The sequence below is a fragment of the Aphelocoma coerulescens genome, chromosome 4, assembly GCF_041296385.1.
Source record: "Aphelocoma coerulescens isolate FSJ_1873_10779 chromosome 4, UR_Acoe_1.0, whole genome shotgun sequence".
NCBI lineage: Eukaryota > Metazoa > Chordata > Aves > Passeriformes > Corvidae > Aphelocoma > Aphelocoma coerulescens.
Window position 1 is genome coordinate 46,165,140 of NC_091017.1, and position 24,387 is coordinate 46,189,526.

Below are 24,387 nucleotides of genomic sequence, written 5' to 3' on the forward strand. Positions count from 1 at the left end.
TGATAGCCCAGATGATTAATGAAGCAGGTGCAAATAAAGTCATTGCAGCAACCCTGAGGAGTGTGAGAGTAGACAAAGGTGCTAACACTGAAAGGTTCTACTTGCTGCCCTGTAAGGAACAGCAGAGCTGTTCCTAGCAGGAGGGAGGCACTTTATAACAGCAAGTGTTTTAAACTCTATCTGAGAAGAAAACATGCTCTATCAAGAATATTTTAGGGTCAAACTTATGTCAGTGTAAAGTGAAGGCAGCCCTGCTGACCCTACCAAAAGTAATGGATTTGCTCTTGGAGTAGCTGCAGGGCCGTGATAGGATGCAGGTACCAGAATCTGGAAGGTTTAATGGAGGTGTAAAAGAGCTGAAACCTTCTGCCTTCAGACAAAACACAGCTGGATGAAAAAACTGTGGGTAAAAGCCCAGCCTTTACGAAGAATTAGACACCTAAAGTTGTTGAAAGGCTTCCAGTGTGATTGTCAAAAAACCCAGAAGAATTTAGAAAAGATGCCCTTGAAGATCTCATGGGCCACCACCAAAATATTTTTAAAAATTGGTCACAACTTCCTTTTTTGAAGAAGCAAGAATAAAGTTTCTAAACATTTATTAGCTAAAGATCACAGGGAAGTAGTCATTAGTTACAGCTTCTCCCTGAACAGTGGCTACAAGATCTCAACATACCAATTTAACAACCACATCTCCTTTGCTAGCACTGAATACCCTGGCTTCTTTTCTATTTATGCACAAATGAAGAGTCAATTAAAACAGAAAAACCCTATGCCTGTAGCCTTAATGTATCACACTGCTAAATAAAACCTGAAGACTTAAGTGCATGTACATGGAAGACTGAACTGTTCCCAGACATGTATGCTCAACCCAGTGCAAGAGGTATATGACAATGTCAGGTCTATACTGTTAGAATCAACTAGATGAGCAAGAATAAGCCCCAAATGCTCTGATGCACCCAGATTTGGACTTTTTATACCAACTGTGACATGACTAGGAAGGGGAGGACTGCTCTGGCAGTGACAGTTCAGGAATAAAAACTACCACATTGCTAAATATTCTAGTTAACCGCACATTTTAATGCTATAAAAGATTGTCATGTATGGTAGTTGGGAGTTTTAATGTGGTTTGATTTTGCTATTTTCAAAATATTTTGCCCCATCTCCTGTCTCTGCCTGTACTGCATCTAGATGCAGAATTCATTATGATTTGCTGTCCTCTCAGTGTCATCACCATCTGCAATTCTAGTTTTATATACTTCAGATGTTCCAATGATAAAAAACAGAACTGCATAAGGACACCAGCAGGCACTTTGGATGATTCCCTTTACAATCTCTTTTATGTACGGTCTGTTGCTTCCTTTTTAATCCATTTTCTTCCTAACATTTTGTCTTAACTCCTTGCAACTGGATTTACCTTTGCAAATTACTTCTGTCTTTGATATAGAGTATTGCCAGTGACATTTGAAAAACCAAATTAATGTGAGCGGCTGACACTTGTCCTAAACGTCATCAGTCAAGTCCTGTCAAACATACTGCAAAAGTGATTAAGACCATCCTTTCCTAGCATTATATAATATAGAAGTGGTCACCCTTAGGAAACCCATCATTTTTTTACATGACTACAATATTTACACAGCAAAGATTTATAATGAACCGCCAGCTGATACTGGGAATAGGACACCAACTGGGAGAACACTCCTGCACTGCATTAGCACAAATCTTGTTCTCAGAAAATTCAGTTTGACAATCTCAACAAACATAAAGCTGTGTGCCAGAATGGTGAATCAAATCAGGAAAAAACGTCCTTCAACTTATGTTTGGAAGAAGTACTTGAGCAGTTTGTTAGTGGAAGATATAGTAGGCTGCTGAAGAGAGAACTCAAACTTACAAAATTTATCCTTGGAATCCCTTATAAATTTGGATTTGGTGTATATAATGACAATACATCAATTATACAGCAATGGAGTAAATAAAAAGAAATTATTAACAGACCTGATTTCTCAAAAACATAATGATGGAAGGCTGATATTCAGTTGAGTTATGAAGAGCAACTTTCTAATCCTGAATTCTCAATGGTGAAAAATACTTTCTAGCAGTCTATAAACACACAGAATATAATCTTTCACTGAATTTCCTGATGTAAGTATGGAGCAATTTCTGTGTAAAGTAGTATCTGCTGAAGAAATTATTTCATGTAGCAACTGGCATGAGTCCCTTAGATCAAAACGCTGAAAAATTTAAAAAAAAAAGATACAGAGCTGAGTATATTTCCTGAGTTTGTAGCTGGTATATATTCCTTTCCCTTTTCTGACTTCAGAATGAAGTATGAGGCAATAAAATTCTAAGAGGAAGGGAAGGCAAATAAGAAAACAGAGAATGTGGAAGTATAACCCACACACAAAGCAAAAGTGAAAAATAAATTCAAACAAGAGAGAGAATTGAAACAGAGATTGAAATGACAGCAGGAATTAAGTGCAGAGAGACAAGTACAAAGCTGTCAGAAATAATTAGGAGGAACATAAAAAGTAATAAGAAAACCCCTAAAAAAGCAAAGTGAAGGGTCATTTTGTAGCTAGTTAATTTCTGAAAGAAATTATAATACTCTTCTTCCAAAAGAGTTGTAGAATTTTCTCCCATTCTATTTTCTTTAATTAAAAAAAAATCCTTAAGTGCACATACAAAGTGTGTGTAATTTATCCAGCAGCCACTGCTGAGAGACACAACTGTAAACTGCGTAACTTAAGGTTTGTTTTGGTTTCAAAATTAATGAGTCTCCTGCTAATATTTTTGAAATTTTTACCTTTCTGTTTTCTACATTTGACAGATTTATTCCCATTGAAATGCTGGAAAACACCTATTAAAAGTCCTGACAAGTTCTCCTATTATTAACTAAATTAATAAGCAAAATAAATAGAGTAATAAGTCCTCCTCTCTGAAATGCTGAAAAAAAATGGATAATGAGCCCTTCGTAAGTTAGACAGGATCCAGATATATAAAAAAAAGGTATTAAAACCTCATGCTCCAGTAGATAAGGCAACTTCTAACTGAGGAAGCCATTAAGTGAAGCCCATTAGACAGCAATTTGATATAAACTGTCTCGTACCTTCCTTTGGAGGACATGACAAAATAATGTCAAGCAACAGAAACTGAGCTGAAACTGAGATTACTTGATGAGACTGTTACCATTTTTGCAAGACAAGGTTTTGAAACAGCGAAAAAATCCATAGGAAGTCTAAGAGGCTGTTAAGCCATAACTGGTGGTGTAGAAAGCAAATTTAACTACTACCTAGGGAAGCTTCTGTCTCCTGTCAGTCCCAATTCTTATGACAAACAGATTAACCATTTTGCAGGAGTCAAAGGATGCCATGGCACTGAAAATTACAAATGCCTTGAGCAAGTAGCATAGAGGCAGTAGGGACCGGCTTTGCATATAGTTGCTCAGCTGTAACTACCTGTGTGAGCTTTCCTGCCTCTTGTAGAATAAAGAAGTCAACCCCACCTATTTCTAAAGACTGTTTTTGTTCATGTGGTCAGCTACAACTCAGAAATGTATAAGAAGCTGTTCTTCACCACCACCAACTGTTAATCTCTGTCTCAACATCTACTTACTTCTTTGTGGATGACTTATTCCAAGAGCAGAAGGAAATGTGTAGAAATAAGCTCATTTGTCCAGCACTCCTCCCATACTCTTAAGTCAAAGGAAGATTTTCTTTTTGATGAAATATAAATTGATCTTATGATTTAACAAACTAGAACAAGAACAAAAAAAAACCCCTTTCACCTTGACCAATTGTTTACCAAAAAAAACCACCCCCCAAGGAGTTCCTGCTTCATTGCCCTGTCAGTACTGACACACGCAAGTTAAGCCTTCATGTTTATTGATAAACAAATTAGCTAAAATTCTCAAGGTGGCTTCTTTTGGGATTTTTCAGGTTCCTAAACTGTTCACCATAGCACAAAGACCTAATTTAAAATAATTTTAGAGATCTGGGAGTTCATATGTAATAATGAAAACATAACTAGATACAATTTTAAAAAGGCTTGAATTTTAACAAGCTTTTATTGATATGCAATTAAGAAATCACTGCAGCTGAGATGGATAAAAAATTAACTAAGTAAAAAAGTCAGAACATTGGTCAATATTTCATCATGAATTGGAATAAATTGGAAAATATCAAAATACTGTGAATTTTTTTAAAGAAAGAAAACAAATATGTTTGGAAACATATTTAGTTCAAAAATTCTCAATCTAAATAAACACTTTAGGCATTTGACACATATTTCTGGCTGAACAAAATCAGAACACTTAATATGCATGAACTACACCTTCTATACTATTTCAGCCGATTTATTTCTTTATAAACAAAATTTCAGTTTAACATATAGCAGAAATATCCACCAGTCCGTTTGTAGTCAGGAATTTTGAGATTTCCTTTTAAAGATGCAGAGAATCTACTCACACTTGCTTCTACCTGGCCTAATTTTCTCAGGGATGACTAGTTTACTCTCAAAGTTACTCATATTTTGTACAATTCTGGTGTCCTTATTCATGTTACAAAGAACAGCATACATAAAAACCAAAGAATGATGACATGTACATCAAAAGGTTTTGCTTTGCCTGCTTTGACACTGAAGTGAGGGCTCCCAAAAGAGGTAATAAGTTAACATAGGGAGGCAAACTTATTTCCTACCTGGTCACCATCTGCTCCCAAGCTAACTTGAAGACAGATGCCCAAATCCAAAGCTCTGTGAAGTGTAAGAGATTACTTTCACCTGGCAACCTCCTGGGAACTGAAAGTTGCTCCAGAAGATGGCAGATTGGATTTTAGGAAAAATTTCTTCACCAAAAGGATTGCCAAGAAATGAAACATGCTGCCCAGGGAAGAGGTTGAGCCACCATCCCTGGAGGTATTTAAAAAACATGTAGCTGTGGCAGTTAGGGACGTGGCTTAGTGGTGGACCTGGGCTAATGGCTGGACTCTGTGATCTTACAGGTCTTTTCCAACATAAATGATTATATGATTCTATGAAAATCAGACAGTTCTTGGCTTCAGCTCCCTCTGGTGGGTAACACACACTCCAGAAACCAGCAACTACTGCTAAAGGTAACAACCCAAAAGCGAAAGAACGTGCAAATTGCTATATATTTTAAAAAACACACATAAATACACCTGCTGAGCAATGATTACAGCTGAGATCAGAGTTAAAGCTGCAACTTCACACATTTGAGCTGAGAAGATGCAAGGTTCCTGTCAGAACAGAAGTCCCTTCAAATTCAGAGAAGAGATGGGAGTTTCAGTCCAGGTAAAAACTGATGTTTAGCACATAACACTGATTAAAATAAAGTGAAGAACTAGTTAAATACTGTTTGTTTTTATGAGAACATTCACTTGGATTTCTGTTCTTGACTGATACTTTGGCCTGTCCTGGGATGTTTCAGCTGGGATGGAGTTAATTTGTTTCCTAGTAGCTGGTGCAGTGCTGCGTTTTTAATTCAGTATGAGAATGCTGTTGATATCACACTGGTGTTTGGTTGTTGCTAAGCAGTGCTTACCCCAAGTCAAGGACTTCTCAGTGTCCCAGGCTCTGCTGGTGAGGAAGTGAGCAAGAAGCTGTGAGGGAGCATGGCCAGGACAGCTGACCTGAACTGACCAAAGGGATATTCTATACCATGGAATGTCATGCTCAGGATATAAACTGGGGGGAAGTTGGCCGGGAGCTTCTGATGGCTGGTCAGGGGCAGGCTGGGCATTGGTCAGCAGGTGGTGAGCAATTGGACTGTGCACCTCTTGTCCATTTTAGGGTCTATTACTCTCTCCCCTTTTCCTTACAATTATTTTTAATATTACTATTATTAATAGTATATTTAATTCTTTTTCAATTCATCAACTGTTCTTATCTCAACCCATGAATTTCGGGGGTTTTTTTGGTGATTCTTCTCCTCACCATGGGGAATGGATGGAGTGATTGAGCATCTCTGTTATACTTAGTTGCTGGCTGGGATTAAACCACAGCAGAGGCATAAAGTTTGATGCCCTTTCTAAAAAGCACTTTTGTTGGCAGGATTCAGAAAATATTCATTATTTGGCAAATCTCACACCCCAGAGATTCTTCATTTGTTAAAAGGAATTTAGTTTCAGTGAAAAGAAAAATACGCTTTTAAATCTGTGATATCTTACCTACAAAACATGTATGCCCACATATTTATCAGCTGAAAAAACTGAAAATTAAAGCATGTTTTATAATTTATAGACTTGGACACAAATCTAAGTCCTTCCACAAGAACAATGTGCACACTGTATGGCAGTATCCCAAATACATGGGTTATGATAATGGCAACTTGTAATAATTCTTATGTTAAAATAAAATCAGTAATCTCTCCTCTACAAAATAGTACTTAAATTTTGATTATCTCATAAAAATGCATGGAAATGTTGCAAACATCAGCAATCTGATAGAAGAGTCTTAGAATTAATAGCATTTTTCTGTTCTCACAAGTGGCACCATTAAATCAAACTTTAATTCTTGCATCCCTGTGTTGTTTTTTCTTTCATTCAGAAGCTTACTTGTTGGTCTGAATCACATACTGACAGTTGTTTTGGGAAAAAAACCCCAACGTTCCCATCAGAAAACTCTAATTGAGTGTGAGAACATTTGGGATAAGAATGGTCAAGTAAGTTCACATTCTTCAGTGGACCACCACCATATTGCAGGGCGAGGGAGGGGATTCTGTCCCTCTACTCTCCTCTCACGAGACACCACCTGGAGTGCTGCATCCAGCTCTGAGGTCCCCAGATAAGAAAGACATGGACCTGTTGGAGCAAGTCTAGGGGAGGGCCACAAAAATGCTCCGAGGGCTGGAGCACATCTATGAAGAAAGACTAAGGGTTGGGGTTGTTCAACCTAGAAAAGAGAAAGTTCTGTGGAGACTGGATTGTGGCCTGTCACTACTTAGAGAGGGCTTCTAATTAAAGATGGGGACAATTTTTTACCAGGGCCTATTGTCCTAGGACAAGGGGTAATGGTTTTAAACTTAAAGAATATAGATTCAGACTAAATATAAGGAAGAAGATTTCTATGATGGGGATGGTGAAACACAGGAACAGATTGCCCAGAGAGGTGGTAGATGCCCAGTCCCTGGAAGCATTCAAGGTAAGACTGGATGGGGCTCTGTTGAAGATGTCCCTGCTCATTGCAGGGAGTTGGACTAGATGACCCTTAAAGGTCCCTTCCAACCATTTTATGATTCCTTGGTAACTAAGCTTGCAGGCATGTGTTTTACATTACAACTTTCATTCTGAAAGAAACTGCAGAACTTAAAAAAGACATTTCTTTCTAATGAGTATTTTTCTCCTTTTAGAAAAGAAAACCATCCAACTTTCAGGTACAAATAAGAACCTGCTATCAGAAGCTCTTCACTAGATACGTAATTTTAATTGGAGTTCTAAGCGATGGATGAAGTACCCTAGAAACCTCTCCCAGGATTATTTTAATTAGCTGCTCTCCCCATACGCAGCTTCACATGTTTGCACTTATATTAAGTAACAGAAGGTTTTTATGAGGTGAGGGGCTTACATGCACGTCATATACAGTACAGACTGACTCGCATGTAGACATATAGGAGTGAATCTTCCATGTGGTCTCTGCTGGCTAATTAATCTGGAAATTTCTGAATCCTCCTGCTCGTGTATCACGGACTGGGGACAGACCACATTTGTATGAACCTGCTTACAATACTCATAGTTCTGTGCTAAGAAAAAAGTAACTTCATTAGCTCTGATGCACAACCACTTCGAACCTCAGAGGAAACATCTGATTTTCCTTTGTTTTTCATATAAAACCCAGAAAAGATCTATTTGTAAAAAAACTCATGAAATCTGTGGCTTTGCTGTTAAATTATTATTGTGTTATTAAGGCTACTCTGCAGTAGTCTTTTTATTCTCTGCAGTTAAACAGAATTTCACAGCATGTGTTTTATTTCATTTGGCCAAACTCCAGGCTTTCTGGTCCTCTAGTAGAGCCTGAAGAGTTGCCTGCAGACTGTAAAAAGAGTTACACGATTAAATGGATTAAACAGTACATTGAACAGGAAAAGGCACTTAGGGTTATTGAGAAGTAATGTCTACTTTACATATTTATTACAGTGGTAACACTCTCACTGAAGTATTGCTCGTCCTACCACAAGATTCTGAGGAGTGCCAAAACTGATGTTTTAACTTATTTTATTACTGAAACTAATCTGTCCCCCTCTTTTAGGAAATAAGGTGTTGCTGATCATTCTGGCTGAACGCCCTTCTCCTAATTTTGGGCTTCTAGTCTCACCTGTCTCAAGAAGCTCAGCGGATGCTTCCTCTCTGAGAGCAAGTGGAGCATACTCTTGAAATATGTTATGCAGTTTCTGGAAAGTGCTCAGCCATTTGCTCTTAGCTTGCTGCCTGTGCGCAGATCTCTGCTGAAAATATCCCTGAAAAATGTGTTATGAACATGACTAAAAGACAAGCTGTGAGAACGTACTGGAAAGTTAAGCTGCTCTAATCATAAAACATGATTAAAGAACATCATTACTTCAGGGAGGTGCAGCTCTAGCCTACCAAATTGCTGCACAGTTTGGCAGATGGACAGATACAGGTTTGAGACTTATTACCTCTGTTTTAACAAGTATGTATCTCAACTGGGCCCCAGTTACAGCCCAGTTACATCTCTAAGGTGGGGATAAAATCTCATATGCCTATTTGATGACAGTGTTACCAGCATCATTAATAAAGACTCATGGAATATTTTCCTTCAGATAATATCTTCCAAATCTGTACTTCATGCTATAATGAGAAAAGCACTGCAGCCCATTTAAATAAAGATACAATTTATTTGCATGATAAAATGTTGAAGGAAGCTCTTCAGACTTAGTATTTTTTTTCATGTAAGCACTTAGCAATTAGATTTCCATTGATTAGAGTAGTGAATCCCCTTCAGATTAATGAAGAATAAATGAATGTCCTTAACAGATTGGAAAGAAATGCATGTTTATTCCTGTACCGAACAACTTCTAAAAAGAAGGAATTCAGGACTGACCTGATAGGCTGCAGTTTGTAAGTACTTGAAACAAAGTGGACGTGAGGAGAGCAGATTTCAGGTTCCTTAGGGAACTAGGAAGTGAAATCCCCTGGTGAAATGTTTTTGCAGGTGCTGGGGTCCATCAGTGCTGGTCACTTTTTAAACATTTCCTACAGGCACAGGAACAGCAATTGCCAAATGTTGGAAGTCAAACAGAAAAGGCAGAAGGCTGGTTTGGCTGAAGAGGGATCTTCTCTCAGAAATAAAGTGAAAAAGGGAAGGTGTATGCCCAGCGGAAGCAGGGTCAGGTGACATGGAAAGAACACAGAGATGCTTCTTGCCACTGTAGGGAGAAAATTTGTACAGCCAAAGCTCAATTGGAGATGAAGTTGGCCAGAACTGCAGGGGACAATAAAAAGAGTTTTTTCAAATATATTAATGGCAATAGGCAGCGTAAAAATAACATTGGCCTGTTACAGGTTGAGGATGGTCCCCTCACAAAGAGGGACAGGGACAAGGCACAGGTGTTTAATGCATTCTTTGCCTCTGCCTTCAACACAGATGATGGACCAAGGGGGTTTCAGTGCCCTGAGCTGGAGGACCATGACTGTGAGAATGTTCAACTCCCAGCTGATCCTGAAATTTTGTGGGATCTGCTGCTCCAGCTGGATCCCTAAAAGTCTATGGGGCCTGATGGGATTCATCCAAGAATCCTCAAGGAGCTGGCTGATGTCACTGCAAAACCTCTCTTGATTTTTGAGTAGTTTTGGGAATCCAGAGAGATCCCAGCTGTGACTGGGAGCTGGCTAACATTGTCCTGATTTTCAAGAAGGGCAAGAGGGAGGACCCCAGAAACTACAGGCCTGTCAGTCTCACTTCAGTGCCCGGTAAAATCATGGAAAAGATTATTCTGGGAGATACTGAAAAACACCTGGAGGACAATGCAGTCATCAGTCCCAGCCAGCTCTCTTCATGAGGGGGAAGTTCTGCTTGTGGAATCTGATTTCCTTCTATTTCAGCTTCCTTCTATTACCTTCTTCTAAAGGATGAAGATGACACATTAAACAGATCCTGCTCATCTGAAATGTTTGAGTCCAATTCTCTGTTAGAATGGATTCCATTTATACTTTCTTTTGATGATTTACCAGTTCCCAAAAAGTGTTGAGTAACACCTGCCAGATTACCATCTGTGTGCACTGCTTTTTTGGTCAGAACTGTCTCTTTTGATACCCCATGAGATGCAACACACCAGTTTCTGCTTTTGCATTATTTCAGTTAGTTTAATTCTTCCAATTATACCTTTAAGTAATGATAAGATTTTCTTTCATAATACTCCTGAAAAAATGGGATTATCAGGTTTTTGCCCCATAAAACCTGAAAACAATGAAAAAAGAACACATACACAAGGAGACAAATACGAACCTAATCTACATACAGCACAAACCTAACAGGTTTCTTACGGTGTGCATCAGTCAAAACTTTGTTTTACTGTCCCTTCCTATTTTGCATTCTAGATTTACAATATGCCCTTTCTTTACTTACTACAACCAGTAATGCACTTACTGTACCCTAAATATATAAATTCAATAGAATTCCAGAATTAAAACCAAGTATCTGGAAAACCTTAAATCTTTGATGTCTCATCTCTTGATACTTCTTCAAAACTTGCAGATGTAATGAAACACGGTGGTGACAATTTCAGACACCACCTGGAAGCCCCCACCTCAGGTCCATCAGCTGCAGTTATAACCTCTTTCTTTACAGTAGCTGTACAATTGAGGATAGCATTCTTCCATTAATGCATTTCTTTCTGCTTCTGATTCTAGCACAAATAAGCATAGTGAGATCAGGTTGTCGTAATTTTAGAAAAAAAGTCACTGCAGTTTTGATTATTTTGCTGCGTTTGATGGCAGAAGCTTTGAACGAGTCAGAGGATAAATATTTCTCAAATAAGACAGATATTCTTACAAAGGGTATTCTTTGTACATTCATACCTGAAGTGATATGACGTAATGATGTACCTCACCAAGACTGTGTATATATGCACATGCATGGCAAATCACATTTTAACCATCCTGCTCACAAGACACACACTTTAATTGGAGATTTAAATACTGATGAGCTGGATTTAAATTTGCAAAATGTACATCTAAATCCAAATTGTGTGCAATCCCCTTCCTTCCAGCAGATAAAATTCTGAGCTTGCAACACTCAAAATATTAAACTACTCAGTATTTTGCAGGAAAGATAAAGTGAGGCTTTAGAGTTGTCTCCAGTTCTTCACATAACAGAAGTTGCTTTTGCTTGATATACAAGAATCCCACAGCTTCAAAACAAAATTTCTAGATTTGTTCCCTTGTATAACTTTTTTCTGGTGACATTCTTTCCTTCCTGCAAGGGAATAAAATACCTTAAGAGCTATTTTAACGTACAGAGAAACAACATATGTTTATGAACTGTATTTTTTAGGAGACTAACTAATAATGTTCTTAAGGCTCCAGACTCAAGCTGTTCCTTCCTCCTTCTTTCAATCTTCATTTCTACTGTCATCTTTTCTCCCTAAACAGATACCCAAATAAGTTGAGTGTTTGCTTTTCATATTTAGCATGTGTTTCCTCACAGAATATCTTTCTTTCCTGATCCTGAAAGACAGTGACTAGCCCTGCTCCCTTTGTGTTCTATCAGTACAGCATCTAACAGAGTAGAGCTTGTGTCTGTGAAACAAAGATTACTGTGATGATCACAAAGAGATTCTGCCCAATTTTTACCAGTCAGAGATTGCAGAAGAGGTCTCCAGTACATACATTTGAAACAGGAGAAAATAAAACAGGAGTGACACATTGTACCTTGTACATTATATTATACGCAACATGACACAGATCATCTTAATTCATTCCAGGCGAGAGGCATAAATACCAGTCAGTAGTTTATATTTGCTTCCTCCCCCACCTAATACACCTTTCTGTATAAAAGCTATGAAGGAAACACACAGTGATGCTGAGCACCATTTTTTGCCCATGCTAGGAAGAAAGCAAGGGAGGGATATTACCTGTAGGAAAGCACCATGGAAAGAGTTAGAGAATCATCATCATGCCATGAAATTAGGAAATGCAAGGTAACTGTTCTTGCTCATCTGACTGAACAATTCCTTTATACATACACACAGTAGCTAATAAGCTAAAGTATCGCTTGCACTTTGAGCATTTTAAACATCATCATAAGCAAATTGACAAAAAAAGAAATATACAAAAATAGTGGATCCATCTTAAGATAGGTACTACAATTATCTTGTAGAACTTCACCATTTTATCGTTTTCAGACTGATTGTAAACCAAGTCCAGACAGCCTTTGTTGACAGCATACATGTGAATTTCTTTCACCCAGAGCACTAACATTGTATCTTCTTCCCCCAAATGAAAAGGGATGGAAGTAGAGCTCATTAACAATATACTAGACTCTGCACTGACTTCTGTAACAGAAATTTATTTAAAGCAATGGTTAAATCACATGGACTGTAGCTGTATAGTCAAGTTAAAATTATCCATAAGCATTTATAAGTCATAAATCCACTGCATGAAGATAGACTCTGAAGCAGACCAAAGCCACTCAGATCCAGCCAGTTTTATTAAAGCAAATTAATTTGTCTCAATACCTGACCATCCTGTTCAAAGGTCCACTTTGTTCCAGGGACAGTTCTGTTACTTTACTTGTTTTCACTAAGTGAATTTTTTTTTTCTTTTCAGCCTTAGGAGAGTACTAAAACTCAGGTTTTTTATTGCTTTCCCACTAGCAGGGACACTAGGAAGAAAAGCACTAACCATCTGCTTGGACACTACCAAGGAAAAAAAACAACCCACAAACAAACCCGAAAAACCACAGTCACAGAAAGAAAATCTTCCTATGAATTCTTTTCCATATAAACATCACATAGGCAGCTTTAATTTTGGCACATCCTCGCTTCTGAGTAAGATTATTTCCTTTCACACTATTTTAATTTTGGAAATAAATTTCTATACTACATCCTGTACTTTTATCATCTAAAGACATATGGCATGAGGGGGAAAAGGAAAACCATAATTATGCAATATGCTGGTTAACTAAAACCTGGTAATACTCTAGTGCTCTGGTGCTGATCTTCACAGAAAAATATAGAACTGATAATGCTGGGCAAAATTTGTTAACCATCTATAGAAGCTGTGTACTTTTTATCAATGGGCTGCTACCTTTTCCTTGAGCTACTATAAAATCTGTGCCTTCAAGGTCAATTGAAGCATCCTTTTCACTACAGGTAGAGATCAAATGGTTCTCTACAGTGGAACAGAAGCTCTTTATATAATAATGCTTTCTTCACATTTGTTTTACCTGCAGGAAATCATAGAATGCATTACTGACAGAGATACTTGATTTAAAGTAAGATTCTGCTCTGAAGAGCAAATTCATGCAAGACTATGTTTACTATCTTTCAATGACATTACAGCAGATGATTGTTTGAGAAAAAGACTTCTTTCTTCCTTCCATATCGCTTCTTGAATGACATTTACCAACCTCAGACTAGGTTAACATCTCCCTTTCTGATCATTAGCAGTAATACAGGTACTGCAGAAGAAACTCTACCCTCAGGGACACCCACACAACCTCACTCCTCTTCAGTAAGGCTCTGCAGCTACAGCTTGGCTTGCCCTCTCTTTGCGATGACCTTATCCCATCTCACAACATAAGCAACTTGTAATAGCTAACCATAGTAAGAGTTTTCAAATTTCTGCCCTATTTTTAACACGAATACTTTAAATACAACATCTGTAGGAACCACAGGCATGAATGCTCAGCCAGAGTAGCAAGGGATAGCTATGTAAGACTTTCAGTCTGACACAGGACACCAGTGCCTGGATATAGATTCTCATATGTCTTGTGTAATTCAGCCATTTGGAGTCACTCCTCACTTTGCTCTGAATGAAGGAGAGAGAGGACAAACAGTTAATGATTTTCCAGTGCCTAGTCAATGTGTTTTGCCTTAAGTTATTTCTGAGAGTACACCAGGCTTTCAGAGGCTGCTTAGATGGGCTCAGAAAGAGAGTAACAGGAAGCATAACAGTGAGGAAAAACAGAAATCCTTCTCACAACCACAAAGTAGACCCATTCTGAGATGAAGCCAAAACCATGTTGGTGAAAGAAACCAGAGCAACAAAGAAAATCTACAATCCTCTTGTCCTTTACCACAGCCCAAACTCATGCCAGAATTTAGCTTTTGTTTTGTTGTATTGTCTTGCAGCAATGAAAATTAAACCCCTATACTCTTCTAGTTTTATATACAAGGATGTTTTCCCCCATCCACCTCCTCCTCCAATCCACCTAGAATTCTCACACTTCTGGTATTTTCTCTGTTGAATGAACATCTCCTCCCCACTTCATTCTGCTGTTAACTACAAGAGCTTAGGGTGCCATACTGTTGGAAGGAAACAATTTCCAAAGGGAAACTCTTTCCAGTTCAGACCAGTTCAAGGCTTTTCACAGCACAAATTTCACAGTATAACCCAAAATCATATGTATTGCCTCAGGTGAGAGGAGGATGGTATCCTTATATTTGCACTTTTACCAAAGGTCCTCTATGGAGAAATGCTGGCTTTTTCCTACTGGTCTTTTACTCACCAAAACATAATTGCTCATCAGCTGGGCACACTTTATCTATCCACCTCACATAGAACCAGTCAGAGCAGGACTGCAGAAATTATCAGCCTTGATTTCAGTGTATCTGTGTCATGCTGACCAAGGGGGCAAGCAAGATAGGGTAGGCACACACTGCTGACTAATCACAGCTGTCACCTCTCTATTCAACATACTTAATTAAAGGCAGTCTGCATTACTCCCTGGAATTTGATACATTAGAGTGCAGTGGGGCATCTTTGGTCATGGTACTGACAGCATTCTGGACACTTGCTACCTTTAATTTACTGTTACTAGTATCGACACTTGTCTTCTCAGGCCAAACAAAGCTCTACTGCAAAACTCATGAATTTAAATTGGTGGTGTAGCCCTTGAGTCAAGAGACTCTTGTCCTACTGAGTAATCACTGTTTTTCCACTGCCAGTAGGTCTTTACAAAAGAAAAGAAAAAAAAAAAAAGGAAGGTGGGAGTGGATTTTTCGACAGTCAGGATTTTTCAGGAGTCGTGATCTCTTATTTTTCAATTGTGCCTTGCTTGATAAGAATTATTACATTTTTCCCCTCCCCTCATTATCAGTGCTCAGGCCTCTCCATAACAACAAGTTCATCGACTCTTTAAATGATCCTGTTCCAGCCATCACATCATATCAGAAAATGGTTTAAATGACACAAATTACCTTTCACAATTTACACTGAAGCAAAAAACTGATATAAAAATTTCCAATGCAAAATATTTCCTGTGAAAGCAGACTTCAAAGTAAATACATTTACAAATGGAACCAGAGGAGACTCTCGGATATCTTCATGAGAGCATGTGATTTACAGGCAGACTAGGAGCAGAAAAATCACGCATTCCACAAGGTTAACAAGTTACACACAATAACATTATAAAAAGCAAGGGATGTGATTCTTATTTGTCCTTCCTCCCCCCCTTACTAACTAATCTATTCAGAAAAATTGTCATAGCAACTTGATTCATACACCAAGCATACCAGCAAAGACATGTCACTTCCCCTTGGAGAACTTGTGAATAGAGTCCTGCCTGTCCTGGTGCTGGCAGAGACTAAAGCTAAATGCCCTTCCCTGCTACAGGTTCACTGTGTACTGCCAGAGCAACTTCTCCCGGCACTGGCACTCCCTGCCGGACGCTCTTGTTCAGACTGCAGCCATGAGCCTCTGGTTTACATCAAAGGCAAGACTGCATTGCTTGGAAAAAGTCCTCCCTTTTGTACTTTAAAACTTTTACTACACAAGAGCTGAGCTCAAAAAGAAATCCGACTTTCTGAAATGAAGAAGGCTGTACACAGTGGAGCACGCTCTTCCAAAGGGACACTGGACTTGCTCTGTGTGTACTGAATGCAATGCATAGTCCTGTGCTCCTGGTAAAGTGACTGACCCTCCTATCAATAACAAACACAGCCACCCTGAAGATCATGTAAACATATACCACAAGAGGGAAGATAGAATTCTTCCAGCAATTTTTTAAGAACACTTTCCTTGCAACAGAGTCCTTTCAATTTCAAACTTGCGAAGTGCAGCAGGCAACACACAATTTAAAACAATAAACACATACCACAGCAGATAAATAGGCATTTATTAAAGTTCATCTCAAAACAAACAAAAATAATAAAGGACATTAAGGCATCTTGTATTTAATACCAGTTCATACAGTAAAGATGACTTCTCCTTCTTACACGAGAGCAGAATAGGAAAAAAAGAAGAAAAGAGCTCTCGCAAAAAAGTTCTCCCATATTGTTTGATGGATTACTGACTTCCACTATCCTACTACTTAGTCAGCAAATCCCTCCAAAGAATGCCTATTTCTCCAGTGAAACACCTACAAAATCCCAACACTCATTGAGACGTGCAAGAAAGCTTTTTCCCCCTCCTCAGACATCCCACTATCTTTAAAGATGCACACTGGAGAAAGACCAACAGATGGGATATCACGGAGAATAAAGACGCTGCACTCCTGCTATAACCACTCACTTTTGAGCAGACTAGAATATTTGGCCTTGCTTTCACTAGTATTTGCTATTTCAGCCAGCAACCAGCGAAAACGAGACCACAAGCTCTAGCCTGTTTTGCAATGCAACAATTTGTACGTTCTAGTTCATACTAGATAAACAAATGACAAAGATCTTATTTCCATGGAATAATTTATTTTGATGAATTAAGCTGTCAAGCGACCAATCACTGTTATAGTGCTCTTTTCTTCAATTGGAATAGGAACATCACGAAATGTTTACAGTATCATTGGGTTCACTATAACAGGATTTTACTACAGACTAAATATAAATTAATAAACACTGCAGCACTATTCACTTCACCACACTGGCTCTCTATATCCTTTGTCACACTCTAACCTTCATTTAAGGCAAGTTTGTTGGTTGATTTTTCTGAAGACGACCACATGGTCTCTAGATAAACTTGTGTGACGAGATTTACAAGTTAGGAAATCGAGCTTTATAAAATGTTTACTTCAACAAACACGAAAATTATTAAGAGAGAGATGGTGACCCAGAATTGCACTGTATTAAAAGGTGGAGTTTCCTTGTACCAAAGTCCTTTATTCATCATCTTTAGAACCAGTTTTGCTTAACTATAAAAGAGACACAAAAAGAAAGTATTCAAAGTTTAGACTGCCATTCCATTTATTAGGAAACAAGAACATTATTTCCATCTCACATTGAACATGTGTATACTTAATTTAACAACACAGACTGATTGTGCTACTATACCAAGAAAAACATCAAAAAAAAATTCTTAAGCTTAAACACTAAATGAGCTTACTTCCTGATCATGAAAGTTGAATTTTAAAAAAAGCAAACAACAACAAACCCCAGAAAAACCTAAGGGCACTGTTTCTATTTAATTTGAAGGCTCTGTCACCAGCTCTCCAAAAAGAAAAAAAAAAAGATGAAGTAATGGAACTTTATCTTCACACATCTCTGAGAGAATTCCCATATAGAAATTTAGACAATGTAAAAACAGACATTAACATTAACTTAGTATTTCTCAACTGTTAAAGCTAGGCTTATTATTAAAAGTAGCAGGCCTATCATGAAATCTATCTGAAAACCAAGATATCCACTATAAATAGCCACTTTTAACTCAGAAGAACTCTGCCCAATACGACCTTCATAATTTATTTGCTCTTACTGAATAACTGGAACTGGTGTTAGATCTTACACGGAAAATTACTTACAGTTGTGTAAAATAAAATAGTTTGCTTTCAAAATTGTCAAGCAGTGATTTTCACTGAATCAGCAAAGACAAGAGGGTGGAAGAAATCAATACTGAGGGAGCACGTAGAAAAAATTATTCACTGGAGGAGCTGAAGCAGAGAATGAGGCTTCAGCAGGAGACAGCAAGGTGCTCCCACTTGGGACAGCTCCCTTTATTTCTTACTTATCCACTGCCCTCCAGAACCTGGCAGCACCACTAACTTGATCTTAAATCGTCTTGTCATATGAAGACAGAATATTTGCAGTGCATTTGGTTAGCAAAGCCCTCTCATCATAAAATTAAAATTTAATTGCTCAAGAAAATTTAATTGCTCAAAAAAAGAAATACTAAACCAACAAAGTTCAAAGAGCGAAGTCCTTCAGATTAATATTCAGAAGACCTGGCATTTTAAAGCTTTTTGAGAAATTTGTGAATTAGAATCCAAAATAAGCAATAGTTCTTACTCTTTCTTGCAAATCTTTCTAACAGTAGAAAAAGACAACTTGAAAATACTTACATGCTGGACACATACAGAAATTAATCAGACACCATAGTCAAGTCCAAACATAGTTAAGAAGAAAAGCAAGAAAAAAGTTTATCAGATTAGTTTTCTTCAGATATAAGCACAAATAATTTTTAATTTACATACACAGCATGTTCACAACACTGTATATAATACACTCATGTTACCTTAATTACGTCCACCCAGTTCCATCCTCGCGGAAGCTCCCCTTTGTTATCTAGAGAAAAAGGTTTTAATTTCAGCACGCAAGCTAAGAGGAATATTCACCTTTCTTCAAAATCAACCCACAAAACTCTAAATATCCAAACCCCTCAATTTCTGCACTCTGAAGCCATGAGGACAGAAACAGATTTTAATGTCTTAAACACAGTGTGTCCTTCTACCATCCTCAAAGTGAAAGGAGATGAAATAGCCTTAAGCTGTGCCAGAGGAGGTCCAGATTAGACTTCAAATAAACATTTTTCACTAAAAGACTAGTTAGGTATTGGAGTAAGTTGCCTAGAGTGCTGGTGGAGTTGCCTTCTCTGGAAGTGTTCCAGAGGTGTCTGGATGTGGCACTTCGGGGTATGGTTTACAGGTGACTATGGTGGTGCTGGGTTGATGGTTGGAGAGATGAACTTGAAGGTCTCTTCCAACCTTGATGATTCTCTGATTATGTGATTCAAAGTAATTCTGTTTAAATAAAAACACCTCAGTCCACCTGAAATTTAGTTCAGAAGGTAGCTCCATGAGCTGGGCTGACCAGCAATGATGAATTCTGTCAAAGAACTAAATTTTATGCAGCTTTTCCTCTATACAGTTAACATTAAGCTTGCCAATTATACATTAGGTTAGGTAGATTATATGCAGAAATCGCTATCACAGGGTACAACTTACAGTAGGATAGTGTTATCCAGATCATTACTGAAAACTGAAGTTGAACACAAAAGAGTCACCAGCAGAACTAACTGAAGTAATCAACAACTTTCAAATAAAATCCTTCTATTTAATTGAAAGTATTAAATAGCTGCAGAAACACTTCTGTATTTTTTGAAAATTTCATTTTTGCTACAAACGGAATTAAAATAGAATAAAACAAAAGAACGATGTAATTAAATCCCGACTATAGAAAGTTGCTCTGACCAGAACTAACATCTCAGGCAAGAATAATTCATCTAAAACAAAGACCACAAACTTAAAGTAGTTCATTTTATAAACAAATTACTAGTTACTCTTACTCTAGCAAGATGTCCTTGCTATAAAATTTGGATTTTCATACTGATCAAAGAAAAGATTATTATAGCGAACAAACCTGTTTTATCAGCTAGTTTTCGTTTCTGGGTTTTGGATAACTGCTCCTTTTTCTCTTTTTTCTTACTTGGTGGCACATCAGGAGTTCCAATTGAAATACTATTGCTTACTGAAGTCTGAGAAGGATAAAAGGAAAGGGGTTGTAAACATTTTGCATATTACTTCCATGGATATCTCTGTGTGATGTGATGTGATTACTGAACCTGACATACTGAAATATCTTGACTGTCAGAAAGAAGCAATGTTGTCAGCAGCCTGTAGCTTTTAATCAACATATAATCATGCCTGTACTTTTAAAAAACACGTGTTAGAGACTGGAATTATTCTCTTTTAGAGTTGCAAAGGGCACCTTTACACTTTTTAAATTTAATCATGGAGTGTTATTTAGTCTGAATAGATTCAGACTTCTCAAACATAGAAATCATTCCTTGTTCCTCAAAGCATATCTGTAGCACCATCATGGCAAATAATGTGCTTACACAACCCAAAAGCTACAAATTGACCCAGCCTGACTACTTTAAGACCCTGGAGGTGCACTTATGCAATCCCAGGAAGGCTGCAGTAAATTGTCACCCCTCCAGTCCTCAGCAGCCTCTGTTTCAGCTTCCTTTATTTTTGCTTCTGCTCAAAGTCTCAATTTTAATGTTATCCTGTGGGACATAACATCAGGCTGCAAACATTTTGCTGTAACAGCAAAGTAACAACCAAATGTAACAATTATGACCAACAGAGCATTGTGGCACTATAGTCTGCGTGTCACTTTCAGCCACTAACATGTATAACCAATGAACTAATTTACAACTTAGAGGGACCTATGAAGTATTCAGGTTATAATAACCAGTATTTTTTTGCCAGTTTTAAAAGCACAGAATTAAAATCAGAATTTATCTACTCACCACAGTGTTAACAGGTTGGTTTTCCATGAACACCTCCTTATTGTCTTTGGCATATTCAAAAAGTGTGTATGTCATAGCAGTTCCAAGATTTGCTTCAACTTCTACCATTAACTTATCCAATATACTTTGCTTAATAGCTGAAGATCTAAAAGAAATCATTAAACTCATCTGTAAACTAGACAGATGATAAAAAGCTTATCAGACAAAGAGCCCCACCCCAAGGCCAGGGAGTGAAGCTGTCATAAATACTTACATTGTGTTGTTGAAGAAAGCATCCATCGATATGACTGGTGCTGTTTGTGGATATGTTTCTGGCCAAGAAACTTCTATTAGAAAGGCTTTGGGATCTCCACTTTCACCTATCTGAAGTGGAAAGGAAAACTTTATAAATCAACAGTTTCCAGTCACTTTCTGAGGATTACAACACCAATATGGAAGTCTACTACTTCTTTTAGACCATCAAAATTCCTTGAGACAACTATTTTGATAAAGTTATCAGTTAGAAAATAAAGCTGTTATCTAGAAAAAGCATTAAATTTTGGACATCAGTATTAACATTTACCCTGCAGTTTTCATTCTAGGAGAAACAGCAGAAACTGTCAAACCTATTTTTATGGTTGGGGTTTTTTTAATTCCTTGGTTTTAAAAGCTGCTTTGTAGCATCTGCAAGCCAAATACTATACCATCACATACAAGAACAGAAAATATTAAATCTTTTTTCCCCCCACACATCTAAGCACAGCAATATGAAAACAAGCCACAAGACATGGTTGAAATGAGGATGATAATAAACTAATAACTTAAGATCGCAAAAATAATGGGTAAGAATGTCAATATGTATGTCTCAGGCCTACAGATATTTTATTTCCTTGTATGAAAGAATGAGTAGTGAAAGATTTAAGAAGTCAGTAGAATGAGTCTGGATAAAAAAAAAAATATTACAGCATACTACAGACGTACAGTCAGAAGTAACTGTTCCACACAAGGATTTGGAAGACTAGCACAATAAGGTTTCTAAAACCACCCAAAAATTCTCACTTATTTGCCTCATTATAAAAATCAGCCTTAATCTAATTATGTAGAATAAAGTGTGTCCACAGGAGAAGTCCTAATCAAGGTAAGGCTATGGTACTTCAAAATTTTAAAAAAAAGTAAAGAAAAAAATTGCTGCTTTCTTACTTACAATATCTGTTTTAGCAGAGTGGACTGACATTCAAAAACACTTGTTTAGAGGTGAAATAAGTAAGACTTTAAATTAAGAATCTGCAACATTTTTCAAGGCAGCATTTACAGTTCATTTCCCACTGCTACCATGAGCAGAAGTGGCTGCAAGGTTCACAAGGTTCTCTCAGGAAAGCACTGTCTGTGCACAAAGCAAATCCTGCAAAGCTGCATGACCACGCTCCCGCTTGTCAGTGAGACCTGAAAGTTGGGTAGCCTTACTTTAGATGATGCTGCTACATTTTAGCAATACTTGGGGGGAAAAAAAGTAAAACCTTTGTTCAATATCAATTTTGAACACTGATTACAAAACAGCTGTGCTCTGTGAGACAGGTGCAAGACATGAGGGTCAAAAAATGCCATACAAATTCTTTCTATCTTCTCAAGCACTTACTTGCATTATGACTTCTCACAATACAAATTTTTCTGCAGGTGAAAGATGTATTATTGCCTTTACATGACATTAGGTTTTACTGTATTTAAACTGAGTTATCATAACTTTGGACAACCATTTTTTGTCTAATAAAAATTAGCAAATGTAAAATGACACACTTTAGGTTTGTAGGCATGCCATATTTCCCCATTTAAGGAAATTTAATTTATTGAGAATGATCCAATCAGTGAAGAAAGGCTGCTCTTACAGCCTTAGCTGGGATTCCAAGTGCTATTAATTAATTGACCTGTATCTCATTACAGTTAGTGACATTATTCTTCAGTTATTTGAGAAGTCACAGAAAGGTGATTTTAGATGGCTTCTCCCTGAAACAGGCATACGGCATTTTCAGAAGTCTTCCTTCTGTCCCATGGGTGCCTAAGATTTTGTCAGCAATGTCTTCTGGCCATCAAAAGATCTGTCTCAGTCTGTGCTCAGAAGTTTCAGGTCTTTAAATTTGAGAAAGCTGGTGAGAATTTAATGCCAGAATCTAGTTGTGTACCTTGAGCTCAGCACCCCCTTATGTCTCTCCTGACCAAAGACTCCATCAGTGCACACACCCGAAGCATCTTGTGGATTTTCTCTTCAGCAGGTAAACAAGACATGATCACTAGTCTTTGGACAAGAGACTGGAAACTTGTAACTGAGCAGTATTTAAGGGTTCCAAATTTTACATAGAAACATCTCTAGAAATCTCTCTATTTCTGACCAGTGAGGGTAAGTATTACATGGCTGGATGGCTTCTTCAGAGGGTTTGACAGCTCTGACTACGCAGATACAGCTATGCAAGTAGGATACCTGGCTAAGGGATAACTGGCTTGTGGTGTCAAGCAATAGGACAAGAGGCAATGGGCAGAAACTGATGCACAGGAAGTTCCACCTGAATATGAGGAAGAACTTCTTTACTGTGCAGTGACCCAGCACTGGAACAGATTGTCCAGAAAGGCTGTGAACTCTCCCTCACTGTAGATTTTCAAGAACCATCTGGACACAATCCAGTGCCATATGCTCTAGGATGACCCTGCTTGAGCAGGGAGATTGGACCAGATGACCCACTGTGGTCCCTTCCAGCCCTGCGATTCTGGAACAAACCCATGCTGGGAGCAGGTTCATATACATGACACACTGTGCTATGAAGCATCGCTGTCAGCAAAAATCCTGAAACAACGCTCTGTGGATCTATCCTTTACTGCACATCGGATAGAAATTCGGCTTAGAAACCCCTGGTATGGCAACTACAAGGCAGCAAAGTAACTTCAAGGTGCAACTTCGCCTTACCCTGTACTGGAAGGACACCGGGCTGAGTTCCCTGAAGCACAGGTCTCCCTCGTAGATGGAGCGCAGCGCTTCCAGCTCCATCTGCAGCCAGGGCCAGAGCAGGAGTTACCGACCGCAGCCCGGCACGGCGCTCGCACCTGCCGCGCTCCCCGCGCCGACCCCGCCACCGCCCAGCTCCCTCCTCCCGCCCCTCGCCCGCTCCAGCGCCCGCCGCTTCCCTCCCGCTCCCGCCCCCGCCACGCGGGCCGCCCCCTCTCCCCACACGGTTCTATCCCGCCCTCCCAGCTCTCGTTCCGCTCTCCCTCAGGCAGCGAGGCCCGGAGCTCACCTCCTGGTCCTCGTTGGCCGCCATGGCCGGAGCTCTCCGCTCCCACCCCGCTCCCTCCGGCCCGGCGCGGCCCGGCCCGGCCCCGCTGCCGCCGGGGCTGGGCGGGCCTGACTGGCGCGACCCCACCGAACTCGCACGGCCGCGCCTTCCCTGAGGGCAGCGCGGGGCACCCGCGGTCACCGCCCCCTGGCCTCCCATTGGCCGCCTGCGTGTCCCCCCGCGCTTCCTCCTTTCGCTCACTGGCTCCTTCGCAGTGACGTCTCCGCGCGGGCGCTCCTGACTGGTCCGAGGGCTGCAGCGGAGGCGCCGATTGGTCGCTGCCGCTGCCCCTCTGCCGCTGCCCGGCGCTCGCTTCCTGAGGCGGCGGCCCGCCCGCGCCGCCTCCCGTGACCCGCGGCCGCTCCCAGCTGGCGCTTCCCGGCGCTTCCTGGCTCCATCCCGCCGCAGTGAGCGGCGCTACGGGGAGCACGGGCCCGGGA

General features: G+C 39.2%; 1 protein-coding gene across 4 annotated transcripts in view; it reads right to left on the reverse strand.

Moving 5' to 3' along the window:
* Positions 1-24,089, reverse strand: part of RWDD4 (RWD domain containing 4) — a 35,357-nt gene extending 11,268 nt beyond the window's left edge. The window contains exons 1-7 of one of the 4 annotated variants that reach the window (XM_069013834.1): positions 23,909-24,089; positions 23,581-23,661; positions 20,902-21,011; positions 20,649-20,793; positions 19,754-19,868; positions 18,630-18,679; positions 11,275-11,442 (exon numbers count right to left, since the gene is read on the reverse strand). In XM_069013834.1, coding sequence (XP_068869935.1) covers positions 11,380-11,442; positions 18,630-18,679; positions 19,754-19,868; positions 20,649-20,793; positions 20,902-21,011; positions 23,581-23,661; positions 23,909-23,932 — 588 coding nt within the window. In that variant the 5' untranslated portion in view covers positions 23,933-24,089 and the 3' untranslated portion in view covers positions 11,275-11,379. Of the gene's footprint in view, positions 1-11,274; positions 11,443-16,288; positions 17,314-17,340; positions 18,460-18,629; positions 18,680-19,753; positions 19,869-20,648; positions 20,794-20,901; positions 21,012-23,580; positions 23,662-23,908 lie in introns of those variants that run through there. The other 3 variants (XM_069013837.1, XM_069013836.1, XM_069013838.1) reach the window with 3 other exon arrangements.
* Positions 24,090-24,387: the final 298 nt, after the last annotated feature.